Here is a 26,872-nt window from a genome sequence, read left to right on the forward strand (position 1 = left end):
TATCGTGACCCTCTGGTGCAATAATTCTTTAAAGTGCATATCATCAACATGTATTCATTATTTATTTCTTCCTGTTTAATCCAGAGTAAGTAGATTTTTAGAAGGCAGTATTCTGATGTGACAATTGATCACAGAATGACTATGGCTGTTTCTACTTGATTTTCATGGTCCAGTGTGTAAGAATAAGTGACATCTAATGGTGAGACTACAGAAACGTAGTACAGAAAGACTACTCCACTCACTTTTTGAAGTGTGTGGCCTTCACATACCAGAAAGGATGCAAACACTCTTTCACAACTCTCTCCAATCTCCCACTCTCTCTGCCATTTCCTCCTTCTTCTTTTTTTAGTAGTTCAGATCAGGATTTTTATGTGGGCGAAGCACTGTAAGCTTCTTTTTCATAACGTAAAATGTTTGTTTTGTTTGAGCTGCTGTAGAAACATGTCTGTGCAAGATGGAAATATCCGAAAAGCAAAGTACAGGCTTAAAGGCAACATAGAGTGATAATACTACTTATCCTGTAAGTAGTATATTCAGTTGCTACCATTACACCCTCTTTAACCCTCTTATGACCATTAAGGCTGCCTGGATTTATTTGGATTTTATGGCTATAGAATTTTTTCCAAGATAACGTTCACTTTCAGTATCTGGTTGTTCAACCATTTAGGAATTACGGTACTGAGAGACTAACGTCACAAACGTGTGACGCGCTGGTGAATCTTGTCTGTGATTGGACGGTCATTATGCGGAAGTCCTCAAGGGCTACCGTAATGACAAGTATATGGGTGAAAAGCTCTATTTCTCTGCTTTCCAGTATCCATCTGTCCATCTTCTGCCTGCTTTATACTCCACATGAGGGTCGCAGCTGACATAGGGCAAAAGGCTGAGTCACACTGTGGACAGATCACCAGTCATAGTTTTTTAATTTTCTAGATATCACAAACGGTCTAGGAGTTACGGTAATGACAAGTACACATGCCAAATCCTGGATGGTAACAAAAGGGTTAATGTTACACATTGGACCTTTGAATAATACATAGTCAGGGAAGCACTCCTTTTTTTGCAATCCAGTTTTATATTCTATTCTGACATGAATATTCAATAGAGTCTGGGGGCTTTTAAGCAACATAAAAGTATTGTCATATAACCACAGACGCAGGTACATACCATACCAACTATAATTGACTCTTCAGTGTGTGTGTGGGGGGGGGGAGTAAAGTGAGGGTTAGAGGTGAAAAGAGGTGAAAAGTGAAACATGAATCATTTCGTGGAATCATGTCTGCTAAGCAAAAGGTTTTTCTTTTTCTTGTTTAAACATTCCTATCTGACATAAAAGCTTATTTTGTGAAAAAAAAAAAGGCTGTCAGCAGCCTTCCTGCAAAATCATCACATCCAATATTTCACACTAATTCCTTATAATTGTTTAATCTAGGTATATATAATAAACACTTGTAGTAGTAGTGTTGGTATTCTGTATCATTTTAACTCAACAGTAACTAATGTAGAAGAGATTATTGACAGTGCGGGTTAAATAAGGGTTACAAATTGAATAAATAAAATCAAACGTGTTGACACCATTCTACTGCACTCGTGGATTCATTCACTAAACATCACCTAACGTGTCTTGCAGTTTAATCTGCAGTCCAAACCAAACACTGTGCATGCTGAACATGTGCGTGGAAATAACTGAGCAGTGAAGCAGCTTATTGTTTAAACACACTCAAGGCATCGATTAAAAAAAAAGTCAGTGACCGTGTGACACTTACCGGTTTATACCGTGAGATCATTGTGATTCGGCCTGGTTTCCCTGACTCCCCCCAAATAAACCGCTCTTCAGCTCTTTCACATGCGTCGCCTGGATGTGAGAAAAATAAGAAAAGGGAAGGAAAAACCGGCCAGACTGTCGCAATCTTCTCTCATGTGCTCCACAGTGCAGTCGACTTCTCACTGTCCTACTTGTGTCTGCGCATCAGAGCGCAGACGGTGCAGGTCGGCGGATGGGAGCTGTCCACGGTGCTGAACCCGGGTACCGAGGAGAAGGAGGAGGAGGAAGGAGTGAAGGAGGGAGACAAAGAGCAAGGCAGGTCTTCAGCCTAGCGGGGGGTCACCGTCGGTGTCTGACCGTCGACCGGCGGGTTACAGCAGCATGGGTCACAGCGAGCAGTCGTCACGTATGCCATCACAGTGGCAGAGGGACGGTGGCTGCACACTGCGGTTATGTAAGAGTAAAGAGGAATGCTAGCACACATGTAACAAAGCATGATGGATTGCGCTAGTCTTTTATTATTGTTATTATTATTATTATTATTTTATTTTATCCTATTGTTTGTACACAATTATACACAATTATCCAAATAACTCATGCAGTCATTTGCTGTAAGTCACATTTGATGATATTCAGACTGATTAAATACAAAATTATAAACAGAGTGAGAGCTCTCGTTCACGGAGGAGCTCGGCAACAAGGAGCACTATTGCCCCCTGTGGACATGTAATTAAATATCAATGTTGGCTGCCTGTGGGTGAAATATAATGAAGCAGTAACTCCCATTTCCCAGAGACTGGGTCGGAGAGCACAGGGGTCATCTGATAAATATGCAGAATTTTATTCAGCCTTTTTCTGTTTATACACTAACAAACAGTATATGTGTGTGTGTGTACTTACACAGCACCTTTCAAGTCTTGATGCCCACTCAAATCGCATTACACTACAGTGTTGCCATTCATTCATTCATTCACACTCAGAGCATCTATATGCAATGCCTTTTCTATCATACAAGGAGCCAGAGGTCAAACCCCTACCTTCCATTTAAAAGACAACCTGCCCTACCACTGAACCACAGTTGTCCCAAACAAGCAGGGGTGTAAGCAGAAGGAAAACATGTTTCTTTTTTGCATGAATTTCATTTTAAAAGTTAGAAAAATAGTTCATCATTGTTAGAAAAACTAGGGACAATTTATTCAAATATTAAATCATTTGCATTGTGTTTTAAATGTTAGTTGTGGACAGAAAGAATAATTTAGCATTTTACAGAAATAGTGACAAAACCTTAAATTTTAGTTTTCAAGAAAATAATCTGTGCTGATTTGTCTCCCAGTAAACTCTGCATACTCACCGCCTGTCTTTTGCCCTATGTCAGCCGGGATTGGCACCAGCCAATGGATGGATGACTCTTCTGCATCATTTACCTTGTAAGAACAAGCTGCACATACACACAAGTAAACACGCTGTTGTAACAAGGTGAGCAGTCCTTTATTGGGCTTTTCAAGAGACATTTACAAGCAAAAAAGACAAGCATGTGTGACTACATGAGACCTACATGAGATTACTGGGGACAACTGAACATTGACAGTCAATTTCCTGATTCATGACACAAGAGTTGATTATGATGCTAATTGTACACACAGAAAAGCTGTTAGTGTATTCAGAAGACGATGGGGAAAGTTTTATTTGTAATTAAAAAGACAGTGAATCCTGAAGGAGTCGTCAAGTCTAAACACCTTCTTCTAATCAGAGTATTTTTCTTGGCAGGCTGTTAATGACACTAGAAGAACGTCCTGCGGGAGAAGAGAAAGGAAATAATCAATGCAAAGTAAATCCGTCAAATCGACTTGTTGAAACAACATCAACAGAGATGAAGTTCAGTGAGTGGAGCTGTGATTTATTAACTTGACTTTTATATAATGTATGCACCTTATAATTTGCTTTAGCCACTGCACATGAAACACACATGCAAAAGTGAAACAGACAGAAATGAGATATGAACAGGGTTTTAAATGAAGTTAAGTGTACATTTTCTTTTAAGTGTTGTAAGATCAACCTCATCAAAACCTGGGAATATATAAATATTTTAACGTAGCAAACTAGTGTCGCTTTGTAAGTCAGAACATGTCACAGTCCCATGGAACAACATCAATCAGAACAACTGCTGAAGGCTGGCAAGAGTCCGAGGCTGCTTTTTCTGAACGGCCGTGACCTGAGCACAGTGGGCAATACCACACAAGCCAAACACGTTTATGTGTGTTTATATATGGCTGAGTGGGTCAGGATTTGGCAGATATATGGTGGAATGGGTCACCGATCACATTAGCTGTAAATATCTTGGCTTTAAATAGCCCGGCTATTTTCAACTGTGCACCGTATACACTCTCTCTCTATATATATATATATATATTCACTGTCACGCTAGCTCTTCAAGGAAACAGTCAAGTTTTGACAGTCGTACATAAACGTGTCAGTTTGACTTAAGGCTGAGGAGGAAACAAACACCAAAGTACTCTGCGGTTTTGCTTTCTTCTGATTGACAGGGAGACTGTCACATGTGCTCAAGAACAAAAACAAAATGTCACACCAACAATCCTCTCCAAGACGTGCAGGGAAAAACAGGAGGTTTGCAGACTCTGTCGATTACCAGGGTGAGGTAGGAGAAGAGGGAGGGGCTACTGCTGAAGCAGGTAGCCATGTCTGTACAGTGTTGCACTGCCTTCAAACACCTTTCTGTTCACAGTGGGACTGACTGATGCTGACTTAGGGCTGCATACACGTGCACATACAGAATTGTATTTTAAATGAGGAGCAAGGACGATAGAGATTATACACATTTAGACAAAAACAAAACAAAAACTAAGGGGAACTTACACTTCATCTTCATAATCTTTCGGAGGGGAAACAGCGATCACCACATCGATCCAGTCCTGATGGTAAAAGCAATAAAGTAAAAAAAGCAAACAAACTAAGGCTTTGAGTGAAAAAAAATGTGACAACAACAAACAAACAATAAATCTGGGTTGGGTTTAAAGGTACAGTTTGTAAAACCTAGTGCATTTATTGGTGAGGTTGCTCATTGCAGCTGGAAATCCCTTCCCCTCCTAGTGCATAGAACCTATGTAGCCTTCTTTTCGTCATCAAAACTCAAAATATATTTAGTTTGTTTACTGTGGGCTACTGTAAAAACATGGTGGTCCAAAATGGTGGCCTCCATAGAGCTGACCCTGATATAAATATAAAAAAGCTAATTCTTGAGTGATGAAGAAATAACAATTCATACAAATCAGGTGATTGTACTCAATTGAGTAGTTATTTTAATTTTAATTTCAGCCAAATAAAAACAATTTCACTTACATTTACACTCTGGACCTTTAATTAAACTCAATACAACTCCATTTGCCATTGTACTAATGTGAGTCTCACCCCTCCACTGTTCCAGGCTCGAGCCAGAGAGTTTTGTCCCTCAGTCAAAGTGGCACCGATGAGGATTTTCCCATTCACAGCCATAAGTTCATCCCCGGGGACAATACCACCTACACATACAGATATCAAAGATACTCAGCTGCTGCTGCCAAACACACACAAACACGAACACACAAACAACCAGCTGGAGAGATAAATGCAGCTTTGCATGAAGAGGCACTCATTAAGAGGCTTGGCTCTCTCAACTGAAACAAGCAAACATGTCGTCCCCAGCAGTGAGAGAGAGAGAAAGAGAGAGAGCTGTATTGGAGCAACATGTGTGAACTGTATACACACATAGATGAGTCAATAAGCAGCTGTCATTCACTGGTACATCGTCATACTGTGCTCATGTTCTTCTCAACAGTTCACCATGGAGACCATGAATTTCTGTTTGTTTTGCACAAACAAAACTTTCTGTTATCGATATTACATGTTTTTTCTGTGGCTGACTTCTACACCTGGTTTATCAGTGCATTTATCAGGCAGTGTGTACTTATTAGTGGTTCACTAATATAATATAATAAAACAGGCCTGCAATAAATCCTACACTCGGCGCTACGATGCTTTGGTTTTTGTTGAAATGTTTAAAGAGGTGGCCGTTCAATTTTAAAGCTGCAGTGTGTAACACTTGTTGTTAATGATGTTATTATTTTGCCTCTGTTTGGTCTTTGTGGATAGATATAATACAATATTATATTTAAGCTTCATATGTCATCTGAAAACAGGCTCTTTAAAGCAATATTATCAGATCTGACTGAGGGAGCATTTAAGTGTATACATCAGCAGCACAGGGATGGGCGGGAACAAGAGATTTATCACATCAAACTCCTGAACTAACGTGTATATTTTAGCTGTCCACCTTTACTAGTGCATATGTTTAAAACTTATTTGCATCTTTTGTTTTATTTGAAAGTTATAACAGGGTTTTTACTTTTTGACTTTAGACTTTTCCTTTTCATTCCACCCTGTGCTGTTGTTTATTGATGTATTTGCTGCAGTTTTAAAGGTCATCTTTCAAGCCATAGTGTTGCTTTATTGCATAAGACTGAGAGTTTTTTTAAGAAATAAAAACCAGTTACAAAAGTTTATAATATACTGGCACACTCTGGTTACTCTGGCAGTGTGGGTGGTTAATGTTAGAATTTAATTTGAATGGAGGCTGAAATCTCTCCTCAAGGAACTAACAAATCTAACCACAAACATGACATGAACTTAAATGGACATAAGTTTAAAGCATGAATGTTGCAGGCCACACTGACCGTGTCTATCTGCAGCACCGCCCTCATACACGGACGACACCACCAACTTCGCCAACGGAGAGTCTGCTCCTCCCTCCAGAGCAAGGTCAAGCTGTCCGGTCTAAAGGACAATAAGACAAAACATCAACAACATCAATCACGCTTGAGAAAATCCGAAGAATGAGAACCTGCTTGTCAATAAAATGAGAAACGTTGGTGATCACCTTTTTGATTCTCAGCAGTCTCACATCTCGGTCGTCGATTTGGTCCGCGGAGAACTATTAACAAAGAGGAATAGGATGAAGCAGATAATAGTACATAGTGTTGCTATTAACATACCCTCTTAACACCTGAATGGTCATCAACAAAGCAACAGTAAGGGATGATGCTTCAAGTAAACAATGCACTGGCAAATTAAAATGAATGAGAGATTCTAGGAGTAGATTACTATTGCTGCTCTCAAGGGAAAACCAAAACAGAGAACAAAACAATTTCAGTTGAAATGTTTTAACACATGCTAAAACACAAATTCATTATCTTTAATTGCTGTAATGGTAGTCGTATGGCTGCTATATTAATGAGTCAAAAACATATCCTGTCACCTGAAAACAAACAGATGCTGTTTGGCATTTAATGCTGCATATTTATCACATTTTCAACACTGTAGCAGTGGAAACAAGATCAAGTATACAATACCAAAGAGTAGGGATCAAAACCGTCCTCGTATTTCTGAAATCCCTGAAAGAGAATCCATGCAGACTTCATTAAAATTCAATACATCAAAATATAATTAAAAAAAAACATGGCACAAAAACAAATCCCTGCATCAACTGCTGGCTATATTTCCTTTGCCAACCACTTGTGTGTTTAAGTTGTAGTGCAATAAATGAGAACTGTGGCCAGATTTGCAGTCTTTAACTAAAGATAGGAAAGTGGCTTTTAAATCCTGACACATTAACTGACTAACAGGGGAACAGACACACTGTTTAATCTTGGAAGGTAAAAGAAAATAAAAAGCTCTCAGAGAGAGAAGACGTGACTGAAATGAATTGCTCATTTGGAATCTAATGAGACCCTCCAGGCACACTCACCCCTCGATATTGTCATCTTAAAACCTTCCTACCTCCCATAGAGATCCCCCACAAATGTAACAACTGCCAGACCAGTACTTCAGCGGTCAACTTCTCCCACCTTAACAACAGTATGACCTACATACAAGTGCTGCTCATTAACCTCATTTTAGGATTCAGGACCACCATCAAACAGTCGCTACTGCTTTTTCAACTCAAGTCAATCTCAAGCCAAACAAAAAGATTCCAAAAACTTCCACATCACTTTATCAGTACCAAACATCATTTGCCAATGAAGATCAAACTAATCACTGCAGTAAGAACAAAATGACACACTTCACGTTCACAGTACTGCGACACCGTGTGCTTCCAATCAATGAAAATGAGATCCTGGATACAGTCATTTTAGACCAAACTATGAAGCTGTTAACATCACATTTGTGCCATTTCAAGCTATTTCAAACAATTGTCCAACTCTGTAGCATATTTTCTTCTCCCATAAAGAAGAAATAAACAGCACACACAATAACTCAGCTAAACTGCTGTTATTATCACATTTTTACAGTCTGTGCATAGTGACGCATGCGATATATAGGATTTTTGGGATAACGATGCTGTGTACCGTCTCAGCTCATCCCTAATGAAAATGCACATGTGTTTTAGACCTGGACCTCAAGGCAGTGATGCAGCCAACAAAGATAGGACATAATGACTAATGCTGCCCCTTTAAAACTAAACAGGCAGCAATCACTGAGCCTGCAGTCATCCATAAGGAGACGTGATGTGAGAAAGAGAGAAAGAGGTAGAACAGAGCCAAAGCACTCAAGTGATAATACAGGGATGGTTATAGGTATGGATTACTTGTCGTTTGTTCTTTGATTTAAAAGACGAGTTGAAGGGCACCATCCGTTTCAGCATCTCTGGAGGCTAAAACACAAAACCAGGTAAAAAAACAAAAACATAAAACTATGAATAAACCTCACTCCCAACATGTGTCTTCATTTTAAGACAATACACTGACAATACGCCGTTCCTGAGATCAGTTAATTGTCACTTTCGGGGCTGATAAGGTGTTGGCCACATCCTGTCTAAATAAGACACAATTATAGTCTTTGGAGTAAAAAAGTGGCACAAAACAAAACTGCATTCAGGAACGATTTTCTCTGATGTCAATATTTTCAATTCAACTAATTAAATAAAGGCTCGACAATTGTTTCTCAAAATGTCAATAATGGTATAAAGGAGTCTTAAGCAGCAGCAATTTGATATAAGTTTGTTTGCCAGCACATTCTCAACCTGGGTAAAAAAAATGTTTTAGTGCACTCTCCTACACCTAAAATAGTCAAGGTGCCCTTCAGGAAATCATTTAACCTCCAGTGGCCTGTGGTGGAGGTCAGTGGTAGCACATGTTTGCTCTGATGTATGATTGTGTGACTGTATCAGTTATCATGGTAAAGTGTGGCAGTTTCTAGAGAAGAGGTTTAAATAATTAGCCAAGTTTCATTAGTGCTTTTTGACAGGAAAATCCCTGCGTGATCTAATAACCACAGACCAGGTCTCTGTGAAACAGCTGGAGAGTCTGGCACACTCACCAGGATTTGAAAAAGACACAGATTAAAATTTGAGCTAGATGAAGACATACTGTGGCAGGTGGCTGAATTTTTTTCTGGAACTATCAAACTGAATTAAGGTTTCATATGATGAGCAGAACGTTGCAGTGTAAGGTTTCATACCAGACCATCCGAACGGTGAGCAGCCTTGTGTGGCTCTGGTCGATGGGCCTGCGACTGTGGCAGCATGACAGGCTTAGACATGACGGGGGTCGTCTGACGCCTCTGGTTTGGTGGGCTGGGAGCTAGTTGCTATTAAGAAAAGACCATTTTTCCAAGCAACAGCTCATTAAGGTTTGGTTTTAAATGGAGAGTTTAGGTTTTTAGAAGTGTGACATTTGACATGTCATGACACAACAAAGGCTTCTAGGCTCAAGACTCAAGCAAATACAAGCAAATATGACACTTTTCCATGAAGAGACTCACCAAACTCGATGTGGACACATGACTGGCATGTGATGTATTTCTCATTACCTGAACCACAGTGAAATAAAGAGAATCTTTTAGCCCCTGGCACAGGCAGCACAGGCAGCACAGGCAGCACACTGCAGGAATACTGAAATATATGCCGCTTTCATCACAACTACACAGCACACAAAATGCTACACCCCACTGAGACTAGGACATCACACAGCTACAAGAGAACATCAGCACAAAAACATCTGAATTAATTTCTCGTAGCCAAAAGAAAATTGTATATCAATGGCCCAGTTCACTAATGCTCTTCATACATTAAACATACAAATATATAAACTCTTTAATCTATAAACCTGTGCAATGAAAAGAATTCAAATCCTGCAGCACAGTCGATGCATTAACTCAGAGATACTTCTTTGGAAATACTGATGCAACTTCTTTTCATAGACTCTAGGAAATACAAAAACAATGACCTTTCATCTAATTGTACCAGACGCTCCAGAGCTGAATAAGTAATACATCACAAAATCACCAGACGCACGCGTCACCCCCTCTCAAATTAGAAACTCTAACCTTTGGACTTGAGGGGTGGGACATTTCACTGGTGTTAGCCGAGTAAAGCCCTCCTCTGGGGAGATAGCCGCCTGTCTCCCACTCACTCCTGTGCTCTGGTGGACTGGGGGGGTGTTGGAGGTGATGGTGGTGATGATGGTGGTACATGCTGAGGGAGCCGTTTCTGTCTCCAGAGTGTTGTGGCGGTGGGGGCGGAGGCGGCGGCGGCGGGGGAGGAGGTCGAGGAGCGGGTGAGGGGATGTTTGGGAGGGAGGAGTGAGATGGGGTTGAATAGGGTGAGGCTGTGGGTGAGGTCTGCGGCCCTTGTTGGTCAAGGTAGAGGAGGTCGAGGGCAATTTCCTTTTACTGGCTGGAGATGGAGGTCTGTGCTGAGGGAAAGCACGGGAGGGAGCAGGAGGGTAGTTGGGGACAGTGGGGTTGAGCCTCGGTGAAGGTGGAGGGAGGGGCAGAGGAGGAGGAGGCTGGCTAGTGCTTGGCTGGGTGGGGGCCAGTCTCTTCAGAGGGCCTCTAAGGCTCTGATCAACGTTATCCAGGTTGATGTCGTCCAGATCAGTCGTGGCCAGATGGAGACCACCAGGGAAGCGCTTCACCTTGTGCTCGGAGGCGGGAGAGAGCGGCGGCGAGAGCTTTAAGTCACAGAGATATGAAAAACATTTCATCTTGTGTTCATTCTTTTCAGATACCTATTTCCATTTTGTTTTTGACTGACTGACATCACCACCTATCTTTTGTTGATGTAAGACTGGAGACACATGTGAAAGCGCTCTCACTACGAAACTCGGGCAACTTTCTGGTTTCATGTGACAGTAGCCTAAAAATGGACGCTACAGTGTGTGTACTTAACTTAACCCCTGACTCATGTGGTGCAGGACCTGATAATGACAGTTGCTAGGGAAAATCCGCCATCACTCGATGTCCTGCATCAACATGTATCTCCATGCATGTGTATTTAAAATTCACCCTGCCAGAAGCTACTACACTGTGTGTATTATTCTATGTCTATACACCACTTCCCAAGATATTAGAAGAGAGGGTTTGAGTTTGTATTTGTACCTCAGGGGATTCATTCTCCACACAGGAGATCTGCTCCAACCGAGTCTGACAAAGCCGCTCCACCCAGTGCTGCACTTTCTCAGACTCTTCAAGGTCTTCTCTCTCCGTCTCTGACACCTGGTACCAGGGGAACGGTCCGAGCAGCATCAGACAACAACATCCATCAGTGCTACATGCAAATTCACTCCCATGCTCAGCTGTCAAATGTCCAAGAGATACGACTAGGCGGAACATGAGTTTAAGCAGTGGAAACGAATACAGTGTAACTTTGCTGTAAATTGCATCACAAATATGAATCAAATAACTTGGGTTTAATCCACGCTGCAATTCAATTACCTCCTGAACCAGCCTATTGATCTTCAGCTGCTTCTCCCGTTCATGCATCTCTTCTTTCTCCTTGGCCAGTTTCAGCTCAAACTCCATCTCCTTCTTGTTTTTCCTCTGCTCCTGAAGCGTGTCCGTGTTTGACCCTTTCTTCTTTTTCTTCTTCTTTTCTCCCTTCTGAGGTGCCATCAGTGAGTCAAAATAAATTGCACAGACAAATCTGCCACTGCAAACCACATGCCAAGACATGCAAAAACAGGCTCTGACCGCCACACAGTAAATGACTCCTCAAACCGTACAGCTTGACGTTTGAGAAACATTTCCTTTTGAAAAACAAAGCTCTGGTCTGAAATCTTTAAATGATGTGATCACTCTGACGCCACACTAACAATCACACAACTGACAGTACCTTACGGATCGACGGCAGTTTCCCTTCATATCGATAAAACCAGCCAAAAGCTAAGGATGGAGATGAACACAGGTCATTCTCACAAGGATCAAGTTCACAAATATTCTCAGCAAACGAGCATCAATGTGTAAGCACGACACAGCACGGCAGTCAAAGAGAAAAATTTTCTATTTTCTGCGCAAACTCTTCTAATCTTGAATGAACCAAAGATCATATTTCAGTTGGAACAGCAAAATACGACTACATTATTTAAACACAATGAAATGCTATTTCCAATGCTTACACTCTGGTTGGCAAAGGAAATATAGCACTAGCCTGTGTGTTTGCTGGTTTGCACAAACACCCTCCGGAAAACACCTGTGACATGCAGTGGAGGCTCAGGACTTACTTGTCTGAGCTGCTCTTCCTCCTTGTCTTCCTCTGTGAAGTAGCTACCTTCATCCTCTTAGAGGGGAGGCCATAAAATGCAGCACAGCACACAGCAGTGACAGAACGAGAGCATGCAAAGGGAGAGGGGGGAAAATGAGATACAGGACAGAGATACTTTCAGTTTCAGGAGAAGAGTAAATAAATCTATTCAGAAGTGGGTAAAAGATCCATGCATATGAAGGAAAAGAGTCAGTCAGGTGGCCTTACGAGAGCTCTTAGCCTTAGGAATGGGGGTTGTTTTTCTTTCAGGTGGAGCAGGTGATGGGGATTTTGGAGTGCGTGGGCTCTTAGGCCTGTCTTTGGCGCCCCAGTCCTCCTCCCAGTCTCTGTTGTGCTTCTTCTCTATAGCTTCAATCCTACACAAAAAAACAAGAGCAACTCATGTTTGATATCTTATTTTTACAAAACTGAATTAACACTTAAAGGCAAATATGTTTCATACTTATCCATCTCCTTTTTATAGCGATCCTCCTCCTCGGCAGCTTTCTGAGAAATCTCCATCTTTCTCCTGTTTAACAAAACATCGAGACACAGGTTTAACAAATGTACATCCATATATTTACAAAAAAAAACTAAAAACATATATATATTGATACTTATTCCAAATTATGAACAAAGAGAGATGTTAGAACATGGCACATATCCTACTATCAAAAATAAATAGTATAAAATATATACTAAAAATATACTACAAAATACCAGAAGACAAAAATCTGTTCTGTAAGGAAGAGACTCTTATGAACTTATGAATATATACACAGTATATGTATATGGTATTGTTTTCTTAATGTTTTACCACAGTTTGATTCTTGTAATTGACATATTTCTTTATTGGAGTCATTACATTATGGAGTTTCTGTTCTGATACAGTCTTCTCACATATGAATAGGTACAGTATATAAACTGTAAATGTATGTACATATATGTCATTGTATATGCTTTGTATGTACTGTATACATCCATCCATCACAGCTTACATAGAATGCTTCATTGAATTGTGGAGAACTCATTTGGCATTTGACGTATTAGAATTCAGGATGACAGAGGCGGTTTCATCCACAGTGGAAAAGCAAAAAAAAGCCCAGGAACTGGTCACAGACACAGAGATTATATTTGAGACTGAACACAAAAGAGGTCTGAAAAGAAAGACAACGCTGTCTCCTTTTCACTCACTGCCTCTCCTTCTCCTGCTGCTCTTTGATGATTTTGTTGGTCTCCAGTGCCACCCGTTTCTGGTGCATCAGCTCCTGCCGGTCCAACTCCCTGCGAGCCTCCAGAGCCAGGCGCTCCTCATCTGTCATAAACAGCTCGCTGCCCTGAGAGGGTAACAACAGCCATAGTGAATAATCAGGGAGAGACATCAGGCACAATGTCTTTGCTCTGGAGACCTGAGGGCAGGTCCAAACCAGCCACTTAAGACTGAAGAGACAGGAGTAAGTAGTAGTAGTATTTTGTCATGTCATATCTTTGAAGCTTTGCTTACAGCCTCAGAATCACAGATCCATAGCAACAAAAACATATAAAGCACTATTACAAATAGAAACCTTTCTTTTTGTTGCGCGTATGAAAAATACATAAACACGGGCGATCATATCTCAAAAGGCACCCCATAATTTCAGTGACTGTATTGAATAAATCAAAAAGGAGGACACACAGGCTAACGCAATTAAATCCCAGCAGAGTGAAAACACAGTCAACAAGGCTGAAGGCAAACAATCTGCCGAGTGACATGAATGACGATAAATGTTATTCTTGCAGATGGCAGGCTCTAGATAGTAATGTGTCTCCAAAATTGATATCTGAGAAGTTCAGAAATTCAAAGGGAAGAAGGCAGAAATTTCCCTTGCCATATTTCTTATACTTCCTGGGAGAATAACATGTGAATTCAAAAGCAAAAAAGTCAAGTTTATTGTCAATACATCAGGTTTCTCTTCATCAATCAGTATGTCTTTGTCATTTATAACATTTAATTGATTTAATTAAAGGTTGACTGTGTATAATTTATAATGTGTTTCTGCAGAAATTAAATGATATTATGGCTTTGATTCACATTTAGAAGTGGAATATTTCTACTATACAAATGAAGAACGACATTCTTTCTTGTATGTAAAGGCCACCGTACCCAACACATTTGGAGAAGGGAGCAGAGGAGTACACTCTTTGTTACAATTTGCAGTCTCACCAGTAGATGTCACTAATTCTTACACAGTGGACCGTAAATTAAACACATTTTTAACATCATATAACTTTAGAAGACACTCAACATGTGAGAAAAAACAGATTCCATGTGCAGATAAGGTCATGCGATGCTGATGATTAAGATTATTATTGGGTAAAAATGCACAGGTGTACTTACAGCTCCTGTCAGGACAGTGATCGTTAGACTCCTGCTGCTCTTCAAGACTCGCACAGCCTGGAAATATAATACCAGAATTAAATAAAAAGATTACAAATAATGTTATTCATTTCTAAAATGATATCTAATGAATAAGAATATAAGGAATATATTAACATGATATGTGGGTTGTGTTAAATGCATGCTTCATCGGAGTGAGTGTGAAGCCATCACTTGCTTTAAGCAACCACCACTAAACATTAAAAAACACTTCGGAAAGTTGCGCGCTGATTTCCCTGAAGCATCTGTGGATCAGCGACCAAAGAACACAACAAAAAACTGCCAGTGATGCAGGATATCTCTTAAAACTGAAACACCATTGTGGAGCTTTGTATAAAAGAACAAAGCAAACAAGACTTTAAATATATGAAGCAAAAAAGGGAAGAATAATAAGGAAAACCGCTACTAATAAGCCACTAGTTACTATTAATGCAAGTGCATAATTAAGTCAATCCTAATGTACCTCTGAGTGGTCCACACTGGTAAAATCCACACCATTCACCTCCACAATCTGGTCGCCAATCTACATTTTGATTTAAGACATGGCTATGGTTAAAAGGTGGGAAAATGTGTGTTATTTATTTTATAGAGGTGGTTTTTTTTTTGGCAATCACCTCAAGTCCAACTTCTGCAGAGAGAGAACCTGGCTTGACGTTACTAATGTAGATGCCAGGTTTCTGGGTGGGACCGCTGGTGATGCTGATACCCATTCCCTTTGAGCCTACGAGGCTGAGGAAAACCTTCTTCTCTTTTATCTCCTTCCCTCCGATGGACGCCAAGCCAGCAACACTGTTCTTTTTCTCCTGGAAATATGATGAAGTAAAATGAGTGTTTTGATGTGATACGATTTTAAAAACCTGCAGACTGCGTGAAGAAAGTCTCTTACCCCAGACTCAGACACAAACTGGTCAACAAACTGCCATTTGAGGGGCTCGTCTGGGGAGCTGAAGAGACAAGAAAGGGAAATGAAAACACCGAAAAACTGATTTTAATAAAACTAAAACAAAATGAAACAAATGAATGACATATATAACACTTTACCTTTTGGCTGGGATCATCCCTACATCTGCAAATATGGAGGGAAGAAACGTGAAAGGTTCCATTAATGTCAAACAGCTTTTATTTTGGTGAGCATGTAAAATGAGTCTGTGTGACGTACGTCTGACTTTGAGTGACACGGTCTTCTTTGTCTTGATGAGCGAGATGACTTCCTCATGGATGCAGGAGGAAATGGAGTATCCATTGATTCGCACAATCTCATCACCAACCTATAATCAAGGCAGGGTGCGATGTGAAGAACGCAATCCATCACGTCACATCAGCGTTATTGCTTCTCTTGTAATGAACTGCACATCTCTGCTCGTATGTACAAACAGCTCTACAAATCTATTTGTTTGTTTGATGTATTTACACTTGACAAGTGACATACAATCATTTATTTTACTTTTTGTCATGTAATATGTCACAGCATTTGTAGCTACTGCTAATTTCCAATGCCTGTCCACAATTACAGTTATATAAACAGTGTTTAATAAATGTATTAGACCTAAATTAACAGTATTGGTAATTACCAAAAAAAAGTTTTATGTTTTTGTAACGGTTAATACACCACTATGTAGAAGCTCTAATGCTAAAATATAATTAATAAAATGTAGAGTTTTACAAATGAACAGAAAAATAGTAAACACACATTATTATTTCTTGATTAAGATGTCAAATTATAGTTATTTACTTACATTCCTGAACAGAAAAAAAATGTTTTACTGGTTAAATGCTTTGTTTGATTAATTTCTGACTTCTCACAGAAGCCCAGTGATTTGGGTATAAAAAGATGAATTATCTTTTGGTTTTAAACAACTTTTTAAAAGGATTTCTAAAATATTTATGTTTTCTCGTTTATGACATAAATTTGTTAAGCGTGAAATATTCTTGAAATTTGGATTCATGGTTTTTATCAAAGACACAGGGTTTTCTATGTGTTACTGTGAGCAGTTGATTAAACATTACTAATAACTAATGTAATACTTATTATAAAAACAAAAAACATTCCTTTAACTGTGAAAAAAAGGTACATATGGTTTTATTGTAGCCTTTTAGTCAAGAGTCAACACCATCCTCAAGATGATTTATAGAGCTTTTTCTTGCATAAAATGGGCTGTTTGTTTTGCTTAAGATCCACCTTTGTAAGACAGACACCCAAGCTCTGCTAACTTTAACAAACATGGTGCTTTGCTCCACCTAGTGGATCCTGGTATTATGACAGCCAATAACACAGTCACAGACAATTTGATAGACTTGATGGACAAAACATTATTATCTAATTACACTGTACATACAGTGTCAATCAAAAGAGTGGTACTGTAAATCTAAACTACACAAACATGTTTAAGAAGAATTAGAAAGTAGCATTTAGTGTCAAAACAAAACCAAATCACAGTGAGCTCATACACAGTTACATAAAGCACCTGTAGGCCCACGTTTGCAGCCTGACCATCTTTGACAATCTGAGAGATGTAGAGACCGCAGCCAAACTCCAACCCTCCTCGCACACTGAGGCCTAGTCCGTCACGATGAGTCCGATCCAAACGCACCTCTTTGAGTTTCCTGCATAAAGACATAAGAAGAAAAAATTAACAAAGGACAGAAAGAGAATGTGGATGGTTGCAAAATGCAAACAAACGTCAGTACAAACGCCCTGCTGTACTCACCGTGACCTCTTGGGGGTAAGAAGGTCGTACTCCACCTGATGTTTGAGTGGGATGAGAGGCCTGATTGCGTCAAAAAGAGGCAAGCGCTTTGGTTCATTGATTACCAGCTTCAGGTCTCCCACCAGCACAGGCAAATCCATCGACCTGAGGAAATGAGAAGAGGAGAAAAAGTGCTGATTTCTATCTAGCAATTTATTTTCTAATTAAAGTTCGAGCATGTATTTCCGCCTCCTCCAAGGACATCATGTTTTTGCCAGTATTTGTGTCAGTTTGTGTTTATTGTTTCTTGTCTTTTAAGAAAATGATTTGCCTATTTGCAAGTCTACTTTAGTCTAAAGTACAAAACAATGACTGACACCCTCCCTAATCATCTGTTTCTAATTTAAATGTATAGTATAACACATACAGTGTGTTCAAAGAAAGACTAAAGAAAACTACAAGAGCAATTAAAGCAGCACAGTCAAAGCTACTGTATAAAACTTGTCCACCTGGCCTCCTCGCTGCATTATTAATAGGTGAAATTCAGCTCTGTTTGCAGGATGAACATAAAAAGAGCTTTTGTGAATAACTGGCCAGGCTTGTCAGAGCAGAGTGGAAACTGATCAGAGGCTTAACCTATAGAGCCACAGGCCTCTGCCTCTGTACAGGGATTAATTGAAACCCAGACCTTACCCCCCACCGGCCTTGTTGTCAGAATCCACATATATACAGTATATAGTTTAAACTGAAGGCGTGTGAGCATTAAAACTGAGAGTTTTTAATAATTAAACATGAAAACGTTAGAGAGGAGTCAACAGATGTTAGAGAAGTCAACCAAGCATCATTTCACCCGCAGCTAAGACACAGTACTGGTACTGAAGGCACACATGAGCCAAATTTAAGTGTTTATTTAAATTCTATTGTATTAAAAGGTGGAACGGGTAGCAAGTACTCACTGGTGATACATGCGGAGGACGTCGTACAGGTAATCCTTCTCTGCTTCATTCTCAATCAGCAACTCCACCTGCAAGAGAAGACAAACATCTGGTGTCATCCCTCTCCTCACTGCTGAATCACAGAATATGTCAATCCACTGACACACACACACACACACACACACACACACACACACACTGTTTCGCTTTCCTGTTGTCCTGTCAACACTCAGGGGGGTACACTGTGCATGTGTGTGTGTGTGTGTGTGTAGGAGTCATACAAACCCGATGGCGGCTCAGTTGCAGCAGGAGAATTTTGAGGAAACGCTTCGGCCAATCACTGATGTAACACATTTCTTTTTTTTCTTTTTAACTAAATCTAAGTCTCAAACGAACTTCTTAAATGAAATAAAAAAATCAGACTGAGAGATGAAGTTGAAGCTAAGCTGTAGGATGATGACGCAGCTTAGAGTGAAGCAGGTGTAATGGGCTGCCCTTCCCTAACTATCAAACCACAGGCGGGGAATAATGGCACGGTGGCAGAACAGCTGAGGAGAGGCTGCAGCGGGAAGGTCAGCAGTGTCCTCTTACATTAGACACAAACAGAGGTCAACATTCACACCAATCATTCACACACACATCGCACGCACACACACACACACACACACATACGCATTTAGACTATCCAAACTTTAACAACATGGCTTACACACCCAGTCCACACACATTCACAAACTTCAGTATTACTGTCCAGTATGTAACATTTAGTACACATCCACAATATCTACTGTATGATTATGTTTGTATAAGTGTATTTAAGACAAAATGAAAAATTTTGACATACAAACACTTTAGTTTTTGTTGCCTTAGAGGCAGGGAAAGAAATCTAATCACAATAACACAGGAAATTGATTGCAAATTGATTTGTGGGTTATTATGTTAAGAAATGTATCTTTAAATTTGATCCAAGAACAAAAAGGAAATTGTTATTTATCGCAATTCTGGCTCGTTTTTAAGAACAAAAAGAAAAGAAAAATTGTTTTAGTGACTTCTGCACACCACTGTACTATATTATACTAATATATCACTACTAAAAATGCAATATAAAATGAATCCTAACTTTGACTCAACAACACATAAAAAGACAAAAAAAACACATTTTTTAAAGCCTGAATATGTGAAAATTAGAACAGGCAGACTGACGGGCTGTGTGAAGCAGAAGCCTACTACTCAGTCGACAAAGAACAAAACTTTTTCTGGAATGCAAAAGTCACTTTAGGTCTCTGATTGGGAAAGTGAGGGGTGAAGACGAGACATTCACTGCATTGTTGCAGTCTGCCGTCTCACCATTAGATGTCACTAACTCTTACATCCTGGACCATTAAAGCAGACAAACTGGGTTTGATTAATGAGAAACTCCACTTCATGGGAGCAGCTGTGAGGTCATTGCGAGAGTACGCCTAACATGGGGTTTATGGCTGCCATTAAATTCTCTTGCTCAGTGAGACACAGTCAGTTAACACTGCAGTGGACTTTAGCACCACCACCCTATAAAACAGGAGATGAGATTGAGATTGAAAAGCGTGGTGTGGTTTGGAGATTTGGGCTGTTTTCATACAACACAATCCTGTGTCACTTAGCTCTATTGTAATGACAATTCTTCATTGTGAGGAACACAATGTCTTTAAAGGGGGGGACATTTCAAGACAGAAATATCAATTTACAATTTTATAAACAGATACACATAATTGGTAGAGGCTAAAACACCATCCATAACAGTGCAAGACAGAAAATTAGGACTAGTGCTGGAATTTCTCTAATCTCTCATTTCTATTGTTTTATTATTAAAGATCATATATAAAAGTGTAGCAGCAAAAATGTAACAACTGACAGTCACTTGTAATTACCCAGCGTTTAAGTATTTCAAGACAATACATCAGTTTGGATAATAATTGTTAAATTGACACACACTCAACCAAACATTTAGATTTTTTTTATCATTCAAACAGAGATTTAGTGTTTGATAAACAAAGCTTGATTGTGCTGTACATGTTCTCCCCTCAGCCTCTAATTAAACACATAAATTGTCCCATTTCTTCCGCTCAGCCGATCATCTCTGGCACAGCCTGCATTATCTAATGCTGCGATGCCCTTTGTGAAGAGTCTACAGAACGGGACACTGCTGCCTGTTTATGCAGGACAGACAGATGGCTGAGTGAGTGGTGATCCTAGCTGTTCAGGGGCTGAAAAACACTCTGAACATTCAGTATCATGTTTCCATCTAATATCTTTTTACCTATTCCTCACATGTACCAACACCAACCAGAAAATATAATATAACCTCCACTTTAATTCATGGATCCACATAACATTCACTGTCATGTAATTGTTGCAGACCATACTGACATCAGTGATGTGGTTATGTAAGGATAAAAATGTGCCAGTCTGCTAGTAAATACAGAAAACATTATACCAGGGTATACTTGTTGTTCTATATTGTTGCATCTTCTGTTTCCTTGACCTCTCCATCCTTAATTATACTACTTTGATTAGAATACCTATATTTATTTATTTTATCTTTACAGGGGCTAAAGCCATAAAAGTTCTATTATTATAATATTTAGACCTGTCAGCCATGATACTGAAACCAGTTTTCAGTTTTAATATTGTGGTTAAACATTAACAATTATACAACAATACTATATACACATGACATGACAATAGTTACAGTACAGTATCGTACTAAACTGGTAACTTCTACCAAATCTCATTAGTTTTAGTTAAGGACAAACAACAGTGTTGGACTCTGTATATTATTGTAATCTACTACAAACATAGAAAATTAATTAAGTAAAATGACCAAGAAACTGAAAATGTAGGGTAGACAGAATTCACCTGAACCTGTTATGTATGAAGATACACATTCACATCAGCCACAACATTAAAATAGATGACTGGTTTGATGTATGAATTACTTATTAATGTGATTTTAATTTGTTGTTTTTTTTATTTGGAAATAAATAATGAATCCTAAATAATTATTTGAGATGCTGCTTGTTGTTAAAGGCCTGTGTCTGCTGCGTAACATCCCGCCGGCAGTCGAGACACCTGAGACAGTGAAGTGACAACCAGGTAAATAAACAAACACACCGCTTTAAACGAGAAAAAGGAAAAGGGGAAAAAAAGACAAGTCCTCAGTGTCTCTAAAGGAAATGATAGTTTCTTACCTTGTGCCTAAATTCCCGAGCAACTTTCCGTTCCATTGTTGCGAGACAAAGGGAAACAGGCCGACGAACAGTCTGTGTCGGTGAGTTTGACAGACGGGGCTGGACCGGGGTCACTGTCAAGCGAACGTTACATTAAAGCTTCCTGCTTGAATTTTCAAACTAAAATAAGACTTCAGGAAGAGGGGAATTGTTTTGTGGTGACTTTCAAACACAGATTCCACACACTGCAAGAATGTTATGTGTTCGTATTATGGAAATTAATGACATACCTGAATAAATTTGGACAAAAAGTCAAGTGTGTACTTCTTCAGAAATAGTTTTTCAATTGTGTGTTTTAAATAATTGAAGAAATTCCCTGCTAATGTTTAAATATAAGGATATACTTCGGTCGTGTTGCAACATTTGGGGGATTATACATGTGATACACATGATTATACATGTGAGGCTTGGAAAGGTCTGGCATAAACTGTATGTTTAATGGTTGCCACTAGATGGCATAGTTCTGTTTTTTTCGCGTGTCCCACAAAGAAGACAACTTCCGCGTAAACTTCCGGGTTTCAAAAGCTTGGTAGCAACGAACGACTGACTCACACACATACAAAGGCTGCAAGTTTGATGAAGTGTAACAGGTTAGTATTAAATTACTGTTTTTACTCATGTGTCTTGTACATGTTCGCTCACGGCAGATAGCATTTGTACTATTGCACTATCCTTTTAGGCACAGGTGAGGTTTCAAAACCAGTAATTGCTGAAAGATTTATCTCCATGAACACGAACAGGAGGATTTCTTCACCTCCTCATCCTCTTATCATAAATAACTCCAAGATAAATGCAAGCGTTGAACGTATGTTAAACACAGTTAAAAAATATTAATGACTTCGTGTGAACAGTTATGTGATTTTAAACGTCCCGCTCCCCCTGGCGCCCAAATGATGTCAGCAAGAGAAACTACTCCATAAACCGACTGTCAACAACTTAATTAAACTCTCCCATGTGGTCATTTTATGACCACCGCAATCATTTTTGATGATTCGATATAGAGTTTATACCTCTATATGATTTATTCCTGTAATATCCACTGGGGATCGCTACATGAATTATTGTTATGAATTGTAGTCTTTCCCGTGTACAAGCAGGTTTAAATATACAACAAATAATTCAATTAAAGTGGCAGTTCCAGAGGGGCTGCAATGATTAATTTATTATGAATCAAATACTACATTTTTATGAAAACATTTCTCAGATTTTCTACTGCTTGAATGTGAATATTTTCTGGTTTCTTGGCTCCTGTATAACAAAAACACAAGAACAACTGAATGTCTTTAGTTTGGGAAGGTTCTCAGTCGTCATTCAGGTCATAGTCATCTTCAGAAGTTATCTCGAGCAAGTTCAGTTGCTTACAACTAACCCCTGAATTTGAAGAAGTTGTCATTTTTAATTTTGGCAAACACAGATAGTCATTTTACATTATTTGTGGACATTTTAATGGCCAAACAACTAATGAACTAATCCAGATAATCGACAAATTAATCTTTTGTGAAAATAACCATTAGTTGCAGCCCTAATTTCCAGTATCAACATGTAAAGTCAAGTAAATAATTTGTCTCCTGTTTTCAGTGTTTTGTGGTGGAATGGGATCTCCAACAAAAAATGCAACACCACACAGGTGAGATTGCTCACTCAACACACAGGAAGACAGATATTTTCGGGGCTTTTTTGCAAGAGAGGAATGTTGCTACAGATGGATTTAATGCTTTTCCAACTGTGATTTTTATTTAATTTCTACAGAACCAACATTCAAACCCCTGGAAGGGAGCCTGACTCTCCACTTCCCCCCATCCATGAGCGCCTGGCGTACCTCCGACCATCCAGGGAGCTACTGGAGTTCTACAGACAGAAGATCGCCCAGTTTGATGAGGAGCATGAGGAACTGCTGCAGATGCTGGAGAAGTATAAAGGCATCACGGAGGACCAGGTGAGGCACAGCAAGGAGCCACTGCCTCTGCTTTTGTGTTTCAACCTTGTCAGATTTCATTTGCCCGTATTAACTGATCCTGTCTCTCTTTGATATCATCTTAGCATAAGCTGCAGTGGGAGATACGACAGCGTGAGGGAGAGATTGCTGAGTTGCAAAATGCTCTTAGTGACATGCAGGTCTATCTTTTTCAAGAGAGGGAACAGTCTCTTCGGCTTTATGCAGAAAATGATCGACTAAAGATCAGGTGGGTGAAAAGAAGCCTTAATCACTCTCATGACAGTTATTGTTATTCCTGTGCTTTCACAACAATTCCCCTTTTGTAAAAAAGGCCTGTTGGATGTTGATGTACTTATTTTTTTCGCTACAAAAACATGATTAACCACAGAAATGTTTAGACTTCGCAAACTGATGATAAATTATCTTCATTTAGTTTGGGTTTTCAAATTCAGGTTTTGTTTCAGTATCACTATCATTATTATTCTTTCTTGACACATCTGCAGATACAATTGCTTCTTATCTATTCACTTTTATATAGAGAGTTAGAGGACAGGAAGAAAATCCAACACCTTCTTGCCCTGGTGGGTCCTGATGCAGGAGAGATCACATATTTCTACAGAGAACCTCCTCACAAGGTACACACTTCCTAACCAGCTTCTCTCACAGAGGAGGTTTTGATTTGTCAATGTCTAATATGTCATCTTCATGAACAACAAATAACAAAAATTTGATGCACTATAGGTCAAGTCTGCTGGATATCTGAAAACATTTTCAAGAACCATTATATATGTATATGTTTCAGGTTGCTATCACTCAGAAGAATATTGAGTCCAGATGTGAAGAAACTCTCAGTCTCAGGCCAACAAAGTTAAGACATTCAGTGAACAGAAAAGGTTTGAAAAATGTTTCTTTTACATATAATGTTTCACATGTGTCTAATTTCAGAAATACGTGTATGTAGTTGTTGCCAGTTGTCGTGTCTTGTAAAAGTGCATAGCTGTGCATAGTCATAATGATAATAAAAATGTGTTTTTCTTTTTAATTTCCCTTCACTCAAGCACAGATAATTAGACTTTGGTGAGTGGGGAAAAAAGAATAAAAATCTTACCGTGTCAAGTAGATTTACTTTCTGTTTATGAATGTAGAGAGTAACAGGAGAACAAAATCATCAGATGGGATAAATGAAGACAGTCTGGAGCAATACAAGAATGACAACCAGACTCTGTTACTTCAGGTATAAGCCCACAAAAATTATTTTTACCATTTAAAGGTGCTATAACTGCTTTTATTAAAATTATATTGTGGCTCATTTTTCTCAGGTGGAGGCGCTGCAGGCTCAGATGGGGGAACAGACACGTCTGGCCAAAGAACAAGTAGAATCTTTGCAGGAGGATAGACGGATTAAAACGGAGGAGGCACAGGCACAAATGCAGAGAGACCAGGAGCGAATCACAGCACTGACTAACAAGTGGGTCTATATGATGCCTGTCTTAATAATAATTGTTTAACATTCCTATAAGAGCTGAGCTTATTTTTTAGAATGATTCATATTCCATGCTCACCAAAAATTCTTATTAAAGCGATGCTCTCAGTGATATTAAATCTTCCAAGTGACTTTAGTAACTGCGACTTTCTCACATCTGACACTTCAGGCTTCAGCAAACCCAGAACCTGTTGCATGAAAGCACCAGGGATTTCTTACAGCTGAAGTTTGAAACCCGGGCTCATGAGAAGAGCTGGATGGTGGAGAAGGACCGGCTGCTAAGGGAACTGGACTCTCGCCACAACCGTTTGAGGAAGTCAGGCTCTGTAGGTACCGAGCCGGGCCGAACATGGCAGCCCGGCGGCAGCACGGCCATGCTCCTCCAGCGGCCTCAACCAGAGACACAGCAGATGCACAAAGAGGAGATAAAGGTAACGTTACTTATCTGTATGTGGTATGAAGAGACTCCTGCTGTCTATTTTATACAGAGATTACTAATATTTTTAGTCCTTGATAAAGAATGTATGTAACTTGCTTTTTGGATTTTGATGAAGTCCTTTTTCTCTAACTTGTGCTATTTAATCAGGCACTGCAGGAAGATCTGAAGCAAGCCCACCGTCTGGCTGACATGTTCAGGGAACAGTGTATCACTCTAGAGACAGAACTTGCCCAAATCCGAGAGGAGGGAGATGTTGGCAGGGAAATATTTAAGGTATTCTTGTTGGACTGATGCTGGCATCGCAAAAATATAATGCACGTCTTCGATTAAATGGTCAGATTTGATCATTAATCTCAAGTCTTTTCTGTTATTTTCCACTTCCTATATTTATCTGTGCAGGACCGTTCAGGCAAAATGGCCAAACGTCTTCAGCTAATGACTCAGCGCTATGAGGCTCTGGAGAAGAGGAGGGTGATGGAGGCAGAGGGCTTCAAGACTGACCTGAAGCACCTTAGACAGAAATTGAAAGACGTTGAAAAGCAGCTCCTCAAGGTGAGCAGCAGTTTATCTCTTTCCCCTGGAGTTTTACAATGTTGAATTTCTTTCTCATTTGTCAACTAATTAAGTGCAAATAATAAAACTACGATTATTGAATGAATGAATAATAAAATTATTCTGAGATTAAGAGATTGCTGAGATCAAAAAGTTAACATTTAACTGCTAAACCATTAGTGTTCACTATAAATATATTCTTCTTTTGTACTTCAGGTTACTCTGAATGTTGGACCCAACCAGGATTTAGCTATTCTGCATGAAGTACGGCAGACCAACCACAGGACAAAAAAGGCTCAGGATGAGCTGAAGACACTGAAGGCTAAAATCTATGGGCTGGAAAATGAGCTGAGATACGGTTGAAGTATGGACAGTGTGACAGAATGTCTTGTGTTTGCTTGTAGGGGAGAATTTCTATGAAGTTTTATTGTTTGTGTTTATCACTGAGACTAGGGCTGATTGTTTTTCTACATTGTATTGTGGACCAATAAAGATATTTAATTTTAATGACAAAAAACTCTGTTTTTATGTTGCAGAGGTTAATTTTACTGATAAGAAGGAAACATCAAATGATTAATTAGTTGTGTAGTTTGCAGTGGATTTACATGAGTCAATTTATCACTAATTCATTTTCTAGAACATGAACATTATTGAAACAATGCTACTGTGCAAACATGTATCTAGTGAAATTCTAAGAAATTGGAATGAATGGTTACAACGTGAATCTGATGGATTATCCAGGCAAATAAACAAAAACGAATGTATAAAAATAAATTAGAAATATAAATTTACATTGTTGTATCAATCAATCAAGTAATCAAGT

General features: G+C 39.3%; 4 protein-coding genes across 8 annotated transcripts in view; 1 reads left to right on the forward strand and 3 right to left on the reverse strand.

Annotated features, from left to right (window-relative positions):
• Positions 1–2,194, reverse strand: part of abcc8 (ATP-binding cassette, sub-family C (CFTR/MRP), member 8) — a 54,922-nt gene extending 52,728 nt beyond the window's left edge. For all 5 annotated transcript variants that reach the window (XM_044036137.1, XM_044036135.1, XM_044036136.1 and 2 more), the window contains exon 1: positions 1,767–2,194. In XM_044036137.1, coding sequence (XP_043892072.1) covers positions 1,767–1,787 — 21 coding nt within the window. In that variant the 5' untranslated portion in view covers positions 1,788–2,194. The remainder of the gene's footprint in view (positions 1–1,766) is intronic.
• A 1,037-nt stretch (positions 2,195–3,231) lies between these two features.
• On the reverse strand, positions 3,232–21,712 carry ush1c (Usher syndrome 1C). Its single transcript, XM_044036692.1, has 20 exons — positions 21,601–21,712; positions 18,395–18,462; positions 17,460–17,603; positions 17,217–17,355; positions 15,911–16,019; positions 15,793–15,817; positions 15,638–15,695; positions 15,366–15,554; positions 15,215–15,274; positions 14,713–14,769; positions 13,530–13,672; positions 12,799–12,864; positions 12,564–12,712; positions 12,316–12,371; positions 7,168–7,209; positions 6,696–6,749; positions 6,493–6,592; positions 5,192–5,301; positions 4,640–4,695; positions 3,232–3,558 (listed from the first exon to the last, which is right to left on the reverse strand). The coding sequence occupies exons 1-20, from the start codon at positions 21,634–21,636 to the stop codon at positions 3,546–3,548; spliced, it is 1,674 nt and encodes a 557-aa protein (XP_043892627.1). The 5' UTR covers positions 21,637–21,712; the 3' UTR covers positions 3,232–3,545.
• On the reverse strand, positions 7,216–10,333 carry LOC122776252 (voltage-dependent P/Q-type calcium channel subunit alpha-1A-like). The gene is made up of 4 exons (XM_044036693.1): positions 10,142–10,333; positions 9,578–9,625; positions 9,275–9,403; positions 7,216–8,468 (listed from the first exon to the last, which is right to left on the reverse strand). Exons 1-4 carry the CDS (start codon positions 10,286–10,288, stop codon positions 8,364–8,366), a joined length of 429 nt encoding a protein of 142 aa, XP_043892628.1. The 5' UTR covers positions 10,289–10,333; the 3' UTR covers positions 7,216–8,363.
• Positions 21,713–22,159: 447 nt separating the features above from the next.
• Positions 22,160–26,556, forward strand: ccdc77 (coiled-coil domain containing 77). The gene is made up of 12 exons (XM_044036001.1): positions 22,160–22,229; positions 23,218–23,266; positions 23,389–23,575; positions 23,680–23,822; positions 24,114–24,210; positions 24,378–24,468; positions 24,721–24,809; positions 24,895–25,043; positions 25,228–25,489; positions 25,645–25,770; positions 25,897–26,049; positions 26,266–26,556. The coding sequence occupies exons 2-12, from the start codon at positions 23,232–23,234 to the stop codon at positions 26,410–26,412; spliced, it is 1,479 nt and encodes a 492-aa protein (XP_043891936.1). The 5' UTR covers positions 22,160–22,229; positions 23,218–23,231; the 3' UTR covers positions 26,413–26,556.
• Positions 26,557–26,872: the final 316 nt, after the last annotated feature.

Source organism: Solea senegalensis, linkage group LG10 (genome assembly GCF_019176455.1).
Source record: "Solea senegalensis isolate Sse05_10M linkage group LG10, IFAPA_SoseM_1, whole genome shotgun sequence".
Classification (NCBI taxonomy): Eukaryota; Metazoa; Chordata; class Actinopteri; order Pleuronectiformes; family Soleidae; genus Solea; species Solea senegalensis.

What these genes read in the sequence shown, in the direction of transcription:
- LOC122776252 (XM_044036693.1), bottom strand. Translation starts at nt 10,288, where the DNA reads ATGTACCACCATCATCACCACCATCACCTCCAACACCCCCCCAGTCCA. An exon ending in ATGTGTCCACATCGAGTTTG is followed by an intron (nt 9,404 to 9,577) that starts GTGAGTCTCTTC and finishes TTTTCTTAATAG; the next exon opens with CAACTAGCTCCCAGCCCACC. An exon ending in CTCACCGTTCGGATGGTCTG is followed by an intron (nt 8,469 to 9,274) that starts GTATGAAACCTT and finishes TTTGTGTTTTAG; the next exon opens with CCTCCAGAGATGCTGAAACG.
- ush1c (XM_044036692.1), bottom strand. Translation starts at nt 21,636, where the DNA reads ATGGAACGGAAAGTTGCTCGGGAATTTAGGCACAAG. An exon ending in AGTTTGTGTCTGAGTCTGGG is followed by an intron (nt 15,555 to 15,637) that starts GTAAGAGACTTT and finishes TCATATTTCCAG; the next exon opens with GAGAAAAAGAACAGTGTTGC. An exon ending in CCAGTGTGGACCACTCAGAG is followed by an intron (nt 14,770 to 15,214) that starts GTACATTAGGAT and finishes TTATATTTCCAG; the next exon opens with GCTGTGCGAGTCTTGAAGAG.
- ccdc77 (XM_044036001.1), top strand. Translation starts at nt 23,232, where the DNA reads ATGGGATCTCCAACAAAAAATGCAACACCACACAG. An exon ending in TTGGCAGGGAAATATTTAAG is followed by an intron (nt 25,771 to 25,896) that starts GTATTCTTGTTG and finishes TTATCTGTGCAG; the next exon opens with GACCGTTCAGGCAAAATGGC. An exon ending in TTGAAAAGCAGCTCCTCAAG is followed by an intron (nt 26,050 to 26,265) that starts GTGAGCAGCAGT and finishes TTTGTACTTCAG; the next exon opens with GTTACTCTGAATGTTGGACC.